Source organism: Drosophila gunungcola, chromosome 3R, assembly GCF_025200985.1.
Source record: "Drosophila gunungcola strain Sukarami chromosome 3R, Dgunungcola_SK_2, whole genome shotgun sequence".
Lineage (NCBI taxonomy): Eukaryota > Metazoa > Arthropoda > Insecta > Diptera > Drosophilidae > Drosophila > Drosophila gunungcola.
In genome coordinates this window covers 29,470,232-29,480,433 of record NC_069139.1, presented here as the reverse complement: position 1 = coordinate 29,480,433, position 10,202 = coordinate 29,470,232, and the positions used below count along the sequence as shown (strand labels likewise).

At 40.9% G+C, this 10,202-nt stretch overlaps 1 protein-coding gene across 1 annotated transcript; it reads right to left on the bottom strand.

Moving 5' to 3' along the window:
* Positions 1-3,057: 3,057 nt before the first annotated feature.
* Positions 3,058-6,205, bottom strand: LOC128252672 (glutamate [NMDA] receptor subunit 1). Its single transcript, XM_052980611.1, has 5 exons — positions 5,673-6,205; positions 4,808-4,988; positions 4,615-4,745; positions 4,058-4,228; positions 3,058-3,997 (listed from the first exon to the last, which is right to left on the bottom strand). Exons 1-5 carry the CDS (start codon positions 6,203-6,205, stop codon positions 3,058-3,060), a joined length of 1,956 nt encoding a protein of 651 aa, XP_052836571.1.
* Between the last annotated feature and the right edge of the window lie 3,997 nt (positions 6,206-10,202).

Below are 10,202 nucleotides of genomic sequence, written 5' to 3'. Positions count from 1 at the left end.
ATAAATAAAGACCAATGCCAAACAATTGATACTTTGGCCAAAGGAACAGACCGAACGGCCATTGAACAATTTGTACGAATTTATATGTGGAGGAAAGGGGAGGGGGTTGCCCACCCAGACAACTCACAACTAAACGTTGAAACAAACATGCCGAAATGTCCCGAAGGAGTGCTGCCAAAAACCTATTGCAATATATATGTTATATATTTGAATCCATAAATTCCAAAAATTTGTATATACTAACTATGTATCACACACATTTGTGTAAAAAAAAAAAAAACATTTGCAATAATAAGGATTTCATTTGGTTATCTTAAAACTGTTTCATGTTTCATGTTTCAACGTTAATTCGTTTATTTAGTAAAATTTCCTAGCTCAACAGGAGATAGCTTATGGTTTCATTTAATTAAAAAAAATACTTGTTCTACAATATTAATTAAATTTACTTCACCTCATTCAACAATATATAACTTGCCAGCACTGCCGCTGTGTCATTCGCAGCTTTATCTCCACTTTTAGGCCCGGTACGAAGCCCAGCCTCAGCAAATTCATTTGAATTGCAAAACAAACACGAGAGCAGGCCGAGCGTTGACGACATTGGTGTGTACTACTATATATATAGATGTTGGACGAGAGTCCAGCTAAACGAGCTTAATCATGTTGTAAATTTGCATAATTTGACGTGAATGTGTGCGTCTCCTTAAAAGCATTGATGTCCTAGGCAAGACAGCCGAAGATATAATGCACCTTCCTCTGTGATGCTTAAAAATTAAAATAAATACTTTTGAGTAGTAAAAAAATTACTCTATGCTTAAAATTAAGTTTAATTTGAGTAGCACAACCATGTTGTATGGTTAGTGATAAAGTTATTTCCTGAACCCAAATAATGTATGTAACAATTAACATTATACGACGACATAATATATAATTGGTTACTAATATGTATTGCAACTTCTTAGAATATTGCATCATCATTTCTTTAAATTTCTTTTCTGAAATCAGTTCCTATGCAACCTATGTTATTATTGCATCAGCACTCAAAGCATGTATAAAATGATGTCCACTGCGCAGAACAAAGTTAGTTCAACATTTGACCTCATCCCGATCGTGTCAACAGTTACGAAATCGTTCAACAAGTACCTTTGATTTATTCTTTAACAGGATATATAATAACAAAACTGACTAAATTTAGCTACCTGTATTAAGTAAAGAAATAAAGAAATTCATTTTATAACGGTGGTTTAGAATACAATGAAAATATAGTAACTAGTAAAAATTATAACTTTGCTGTTTAATAATTTTTTGTTTAGTTCTTCGATTTTTAGTAATGGTTAAATATTTCAGAATTACGATTTAAATTTCATCAACATCGGACGACTATAGCATATAGCTCCCATAGGAACATTCGAAAAATGAATGAAAAAAAATTATAACTTTTCTGTTTTTTAATTTTTTTGTTAGTTCTTTGACATATAGCAATGGTTAAATATTTCAGAATTATGGTTTAAATTTTATCAAAATCGGACGACTATATCATATAGCTCTCATAGAAATAATAAAAATATATAAAATAACTATCAAATAATTGAGCTGCAAATCATCATAGCTTCAATGTTTTTAAACATATACGCAAGGTAAATCATAATTTTAATGTTTTCAAAAATGTTTAATTCTTGCAATAGCTGCAAGGGTATATGAACTTCGGCTTGCCGAAGTTTGCTTTCTTTCTTGTTAAACTTAAAGTTTATAGTTTTGTTTCAGATGAAGTCTTCTGGTTCATTTAAAAATTATTCATTGCATTTCAGCTTTCGATCTTTAATATTAGCCCATTCCTAAAATTGCATTTAATTTAAACCGATGTTAAAATTCAAGTATTCGGGTACTTTAGGGTTTTAAAATTCAACAATTAAGTCGGGCAACAACAAAAGATTGGGTGAACTTCAAAGAAAAACAATTATTTTAATTAAGCATCTTAGATATGAGCACCATGGAAAAAATTCTAGAAAGTTTTTCCTCTGCTGCTGAAAATTGTAAAAAAAACCTTCTAGCCCAGAACATGAAACTAGGATACGTTTAAACTCGAATTTAATTGTGGTAATTAGCTCTGCTTAAAGCAGCTTTCATAGTTGACACTTCTTATAAATAACGGATTAAAGCAAGTTGGATTATCAACTTCTCCGCACTCGCGCGGACGTACTGTAGTGCCAACCATTGCCGACCCATTGCACAATCTCGTTCTAAACTGTCATATAAATGTGATTATATCGACCCGGTCGAGTTTCACCGCACCGCCCTTTTTCCGCAGTCAGACATTATGACAACTTAATTGAAGGTTCTGCGTGACCTCAGTCGGATGCCAGGACATGCGTGGCCAACGACACAAAGCTTAGTGCAGGACACTGATCACGCATCCAATTGCATCAAATGTGATTACACAATTAGGGTGCGGCTTACTGTGACAATTTGCTAGCCATATTATAAGAAGTTATGAATCGGAAAAACAAAGTCGCAAGTCAAACATCCCACCTAGCGAATCCAAAGGGGTTGGGAGAGGCTTTCAATTGCGTTTTATTAGAGTCAAGTGTAAGGCCAGCGATTTTAAAGCACCCTTATTAATAATTTATTGGAAACATCTCCCTAACCCATCGGATCCTATGATTTGCCTTGGCAACCCCGCGCGCGCCAACTAATTGTCGTTTGCGAAACTAACAGCTTGCCGCCCCTTAAAAGCTTGTCAGTTAATAGAAAACAAGTGTCACCGCCTCTAGCCAGCTTCATAATTAAGTCTAAATGAAGCCGATGCAGAAGCCCAGTCCGACCCCGACCAAGAAACTGGCCAAAACGAGCGGAATGGTGGAGGGCGCAGCCCATGCAAGTGTTTGCAGTTTAATGGAATTTTTAATTTCTGCCCGCGTTGGAGCTTCAGCTCTGGGAATAGCTGACATTATTACAAATTTTTTACTATTATTAAAAATGCAGAAAACATTAAAAGCGACACAAATTTGTAGCCGAAAGTCGTGCCGGCCAGCTGAAGCCAAAAGGGGGCAGGATGATTACTTAAGTGGACATGGCCCCCAGCCTCCACTGAAAGTCTGGTAGCCAGTGCAGAAAGAGTTCCAGCAGAAAGACCACTGCACTGGCCATCATGGCGAGTACCAAAGCAAAGAGCGCCGGAGCAAAGTGCTCTAGGTCCACTTCTGCCTGCGAGGCCCTCACCAGGCTGCAGTCGGGCCGAGTAACCATCCACTTCCTGTCGTTGTACTGCTTCAGGCCACTGGCTCGAAGGTGGAGCAGGGCGTGGGCCAGGTGCTCCCTCCACGGAGAGCCCCTGGGCATTATGGATGCCGCGTCGTACCGCGAGTCAAACTGTATCTCCTGGAGCTCACAGAACTGGCCCTCATCCATCCGAAGGTCCAAGAGCAACCTGTACATTCTTTCGAGATCCGCGTGGAACGCGAAGCGTCCTTGGATGATCCTTTCGGCTCCCTGCTGCAAGGTCAGGATATTGTGCTCTCCAGCTCTGCAGATTTTCTTCGCATACACTTGCCGCACCAGCGGGATACTGGAGTTGAAGATGTGAAAATTGTAGGGTATGTTTTCCATCCCGATCGCCAGGTTGCTATCATACAGTGCCTGCAGGCTCACAATACTCCTCAAACTCTGGGTGAGCAGGGAGCCCACTATAAATGCGCCGTAAAATTGCATCAGAATAAAACTAAATATACCACTTAGGCTGATCAGCAGTCGAGTGGAGAACAGCCGGAAGGCCTCGGGGGCAGGGCCCTGCTGCAGATAGGCTTCCAGTATGGTGAACCAAACGAAGGACAAACGACTCTCGACATGGGACAGCACCCGTTCCTGCCTCACATGCATCAGAAGAAGAAGGGTGCTGCCAGTGACCAAAACCAGGACACACCACCACACCTGGTTGCTCAGTGGCTCGAAGAATATGTTACTGATGTGGCTGTGACGTGGATGCCGAAAGATAAAGTGAATGCTGCGGAGGAAACACTGTTCTGGGACTCGATTCAAGTCAAGTTCACTGAGGTCAACTTACTAGGCGATGTGCAGGGCCGGCGAGTACTGGACGTAGGGATGTCTGTCCAGCAGAAAGCGAATGGGGCACACGGCAAGGTCCGCCGCGCGACTCGTCACTTGACCCATCACTCCCGACCAGCTGCCATTCTCCAGCAACTCGCCCCACTTATCCGTGAAAACGATGACCAGCCTGCACCGGAAGAAAAAGTGTAATTCCATTATTAAAAGGCTTATGGTTGTTACTCCTTAAATCGTGAGAATGGTATTGATATTACTAATTTCAAGGCGATGTATTGGCTATAACAAACTTCAAATATTAATAATTTAAATTAGTTAAACCTAACTTGTGAAAACACAACTTCCTTGAGTCACCATTATTTAATATTAAAGTTTTACAATAACCAAATCTTTTACTCCAAATGTAGATTAATTGTAACTACTTGGATAAATTTCTATTATTTATCAATTGCCAATTGTGTAATCACAGACTAGGAAATTTATTGAGAAGTAACTATTTTTCTGAGAGTGAAACCTCGTTAATTAGCACCTTATTCGTTCAGAGTTTCACAGACCCACCTGAGATTGAACATGCGCTCAACGAGTTGAAACAACTGGTAGGTCTTCCGCTGCATGGCATCCAGTTGCAGGAGCTGCTTATCGTCCGCCAGGTACTCCATGCTATCGAATCCAGGAGGCTTATCTGTCAACTGGGCAAAGGGTGGTAAGTGAAAGTCGAGAGGTGTTTGGGCAAGGCCATATTCACACCCACCACTGTACTGCCTGACAGAGTGATATTGCCGAAGTTGCGCCGCCGAATTACCAAGGTGTTTTTAAAATTCTCCATCACTTGGTATCCTCCAGAGGCAGACCACTTTCCTTTTCTTTCAATCATCAGAGGTGTTGGAACTTGCTGATTGATTCGGTATACGTCATAGAGATTCCAGGATGTGCTGAAACTATTTGTTTTAATGAATCACTAGCCTTACAGCTTCAAAAAACATACAACTGGGAACAATAACTTTATGAACATATCAAGGTAGAAAGGTTACTTCGGTCCACCGAGGTTCATATACCCTTTCAGTTATAAGCTAAGCATTTAATATATACTTTAATTTTACAAGTTCCTATTTATAAAATTGTATAACTGCTACTCAATCAATTCAGCGGTTTCAAAAGTATCTGCATTAGAGTGAAGACCATTGGAAAGTTTTGACAATAGAGTTGTAAAATAATAATAACTTCTAAATAAAAGTTCGATTTGAAAAACTGAACTTAATGAGTCAGTAGACATTGAGCGAATAAACACAAAAACAGAGGCTTATTACAGGACATGTAAGCATGTCTCATCGTGAAAGTCTACGACTTTTGGGCATTTTGAAATAAAGTTTCACTTCGTAGTTATAACAAGATTCAGCACATTAAATTCGAAATTTATGGCTTTTATTGATTCCGAGTTCTCGACGTCCAAAGGGCCAGACAGACTGACGGACAGACAGACGGACATGGCTGTTAATCCTGATCAAGAATTTATATGTTTTATGCATACACACTTTTCATCGAATACAATTTACCCTTTTACTCTATAAGTGCAAGCTAATATCTTGTCTAATAAATATGATAATGCACTTCCTCACTTATCTGGACTCCTCAAGGCTACTGTAATATCGGCATCAATGCCCATGCTGTAGCCACTCAAGTGCTGCTCAATCAGCTGCTCGTCAGCCAGAGATTCACGGCCAGAGCCGAGAATAAACCATGCCAGCGAGTTGTTAAAGTATCCGGCCTCGGAGGCCACCCCGAGCACACGGCGCCTCACAAGGATGTGCTCGAAATTCAGCACCAGGACCGCCAGGCGCGGAGACTCGCGGAAGCTGAGATCCTCGAAATTCGCCGACATTCCTGGCCGGTAAAATTGCACACGATAGTTGGCCAACAATTTCTGGTGGCATTCAGTGTGCCAGTCGCCACCGCCACCGCCACCGCCATCAGCATCAGCATCAGCGCCGCGAACCACCAGGACCTGGCTCAAGTGCTCCGAACGCAAAAAGTCCTCGAAGGCTGCCAGCTCTAGGAAATTGGTATTTATGCTTTCAATTTGCAGCACGCGTAAAAATGCTGTTAAAATTATAAAAGGCCAAGAAATAACTTTCACTTGCAACTTAATCATTTTATATGGCCACTTTAGCACCGACTTCTTCGCAGGGACTTGTGTTTGCTTTGTGCGGGCTTCTGGCGTTTTTATAGGATTTCATTTTCCCCTGCATGTGCATAATTTATTCACATTAATCATATCGGTGTGTTCTGGACTCATGCAAATTGTGCGGTTGACAAGAAAATTATTGTGGGGATGCATAATACGCTGAACACTTTGAAAGGAATGCGAGTAGTGTTCAAGTGCGGCACGAAATATCTTAAATAAATGCAAATGTATTTAAACGAAGGGCGAACTTTTAAGTGCAATTATATTATTTTATTGTCTTCTTATACACTTCGATATTGTGTTGTCTTTCGAAGTGTAGGTGCATTAAAACATGCCAATCTTTAAGGCTTTATTTATTATTTATTTAAAAATCGGTTTTTAAATATTTTTCACTTGCAAGTTTGCAAATTTAAAAGGCAACCTGACATACTTTTAAATGTATATGCATGTTCCCCATTCAAAATAGTGTGAGGACATTGCCCGGACGCAGTAGGACTATCGATCAAAGTTTCATCAACTCCGCAAAGCCCCGTTTCGAGTTACACCGTGCAAAAAAAAAAAGGGTTCCCACCAGTATATACCAAAATCCAATAACCAGACGCAACATTAAGCAGGACAAAGCTGGTGGCATTAGCGTGACATTATCCGACTGCAGCCAAGAAGCTACGAGAAACGACAAAAACGCGTGTTAGCATCCACGAAATGGAGCCAAGGACCTTAGCGTGTGTCCCGTCCAGAAAAGTGTGAGTGGGGTCGTAATACTGGGCGAGTGTGGCACAGAAAATGCTGCGAAACTTGAAAGCAAATCCTGCAGCTTGCAACTTAATTTCATGGCACGCGGCATGCGCGAGTTGCAGGGCAACTTCATTCGGGCAATTTGCCCCACGACAGCGTGCCATGTGCCAAAAGAGGAGAGGCGGAGATGAGACGGCCGAAATGGAGCCGGGATGGAGTCCTGCAAGGACTTTAAGACTGCTCCGAAATTAAAAGGAATTACATTCAATTTGTTGACATTCTTGCGGATGCGGATGCGGATGCGGATGCAGATGCATCTCACCCTTTTGTCTCTGGCATCCTTTTGTGCCCTGCTTAGCTGACTTTCGCCGGTAATGACAAAAAACATTTTGCCCAAGGCCGCATGCAAATGAGCAGCAGAAAACTGAAACAGCGGCAGGAAGAACAAGGCCATTCAAATGTATTCATTGCGAGCAAGGGAAATTCCCTGGCATTTTATCGCAAGATTTCCATCGAATACGCGAGTTGCTTGCTAAAAAATCTCGAGAGCACGGAAATTCTGTCTTCACACATGCAGGGAATGACAAAAGCAAGTACGCATACGCACTGTTGCAGGCCAGCGAAACGTTTTAAAATTCCTTTTTAAATTCGCTGTTTGTATTTTCCTCTGTCTCTTTTTTTACTTAACATTTTCTCACACATGGCAGACGATTTCACATTTGTAAATGTGCAAGACTATGTGGGAAAAATAATTTGTTTTTTCGAATGAAAGTAATACTTTTGCTGTAGACATAGCACAAAATTTACACAAAACGCCGCAGGTTCATTATGGTTTAATATTGTGTAACCCATATTTTTAAAAAATATTAAGACAAATAGTTTATAATTGCAATATATTTTACTAGATTTTTGTATACTCCAGACAAAAGCTGCAAACGTAGGCTGCAGAAGGGGTTAGGCAATGGTTGCGTAAACTTTCGGCCGGGCCCTATATTTTAATAAAACAGCTTCTCTTTAAATTCTGAGCATGGTTTCTTCAGTAATTTTTATGACCCAGCCCATTACATTGCAATGTAAAAGAGCAACACAAAACAAACGACGAAAAATTTTAATTAATTTCGCTCCCAAAACAGGGAATAATATCATTATTATTATTATAATTAAATACGATTTCTTCAAAAAATTACAAATTCTTCGTTCTCCGCGTTATTTATGTTTATAATTAATTTTACGTTTCAACTGCGAGGGATTTTAATTGTAGGTAAGTATGCTCGCAAACGGAAAAACTTTTCCATGGGCCAAATAAAAGCAGTCAGCAAAAAGGAAGCGGAAAATCCCCGGCAGCGATGGGACGGAGATCGGAATAAGTCCCTCGTAACGACAAAAACAATATGCGACTCATTCTTTTCGGCCTGAAGCGGTAGACTTATTAAATACAATTTGCCTGAATTTGTGATAGTTCTTAAACTTAAAACTTTTGCTATGAAGTATTTGCCTAAAAAGAAGTCACAATTTGAGAAAGAGAATGTGTTTGTTTAAAGCAATTATAAGTAACCAAAATTTCAGGAATGCCGTTTGCAATTCAATTTAAAAAACTGAACCTTAATTAAATGATTTCGTACTTTTCCTTTTTTCTCACATATTTTCGACTGAAAGTTTACTTCGTTGTTAGTTCCACACTTCATGGTCGTTTAATGTCGGCGCAAACAGTTTTATTTGCCAACAGCAATGGGCGAAAACTCTCTCCGCAGCTGCGACTGGGCCGCATAAAGTCAACTCATTATGAAATTACTGCTAGAAACTAAGCTGCCCGAAAAGGAAAGAAAGGCGAGGACGAAAGCCAGCAAGGAAAACAAATTAAATTTAATCGATTTGTTAAAAGCTGCCAGCAGCACCAACCAGTGCAGGCACGAAAAGTGAAGTGCCGGGTGCTAACGGGTTGCATGGTAAATTAAGTGAGGGCGTGTCCGCACTCCAGACGGAGTCCAAGCCGGAATCAGCAGCAGGAGGCCAACGAGTAGCTCTCGGCCACTTGTCGACTCTAAGCGCATTCTAAACAAATTAAAATTCAATTAAAAAGATGAAATGGCAGTGCAAGGCATGAAAATGTTCGCAGCAGTGAGACCTACAGCCAACTGCCATTGCAGAGCACCATTTTCTGATCGAGTTACTTGGTCGCCGATAAACGCAGTCACATTTATTTAATTTAGAGGCACTACTGGGGAATGCCCCCACCATCATTGTATTTTACAGCCCACCACACCGTGAAAAACCGACTACCGTTCTCATTCAAAAGGAAGTCCAAATGAAAACGTTCTTGACTTTTCCCCTATTTATTATGCGTGTACAATATACGCGCTGCAGTCGAGCCCATTAATGCTTCGCTCGTCACTCGAGTGGGGCTTGAACATCATTTCCAATTACGAGGCCTCAATGCAGACGGCTTAGCGGCTGTCTTCGGCCAAGAATGTCCGCTGATGATTTTTGGTTGTTCCCTCATCAGTGCCAGTCCTGTGCCGGTCACGGTCATCGATGTGCCAGCTCTCATTACGGCCACTTCTGTGGCCTTTGGCGGGCTAAGCCGCCAACTTCCATTTGCCAGGCTGTCCTCCGTGGGCTGCATTAAATTCTGTGTCCCTTTCAGTTCACGCCATTACCGATGCTCATTCCCGATTCCCCTTGTCGGATGTCCGGAGCTCCTTTTCTGCGTCCTATGTTCGATTTGGCTTAATGGCCGGGGGCATGTTGTCACTGCTGGGACCGTAATGAATTGGCTGCGGACCAGCCTCGGTTCTTCTGGCTGACTCAGTTAACTTAAAAATCCCCAAATTATACGATGACTTTACGCTGATTAACATATGGAGCTCTCTTGGATAGAATGTCTAGATGAGTGCAAAAAGGCGCACTCCCATCAAAAGGAAGAGGTCTTTTTTTTATATTAAAATTTCATATTAAAACTTTAATTAATTTCTCATTTAAGCCTAGATAACAAAAACCGGCCTAGGGTGACTTGACTATAAGCCGAATAGCAACATCGTAACAATACCTCATCGATATTGCCAGCGTAGTTTTCACCTACAATTTTTTGTTGTGTAAAATCGTACCGAGGTCAGCCTAGTATTCATTTTTATACCCTTGCAGAGGGTATTATAATTTCAGTCAGAATATTGCAACGCAGTGAAGGAGACATCTCCGACCCTATGAAGTATATATATTCGTGATCAGGATC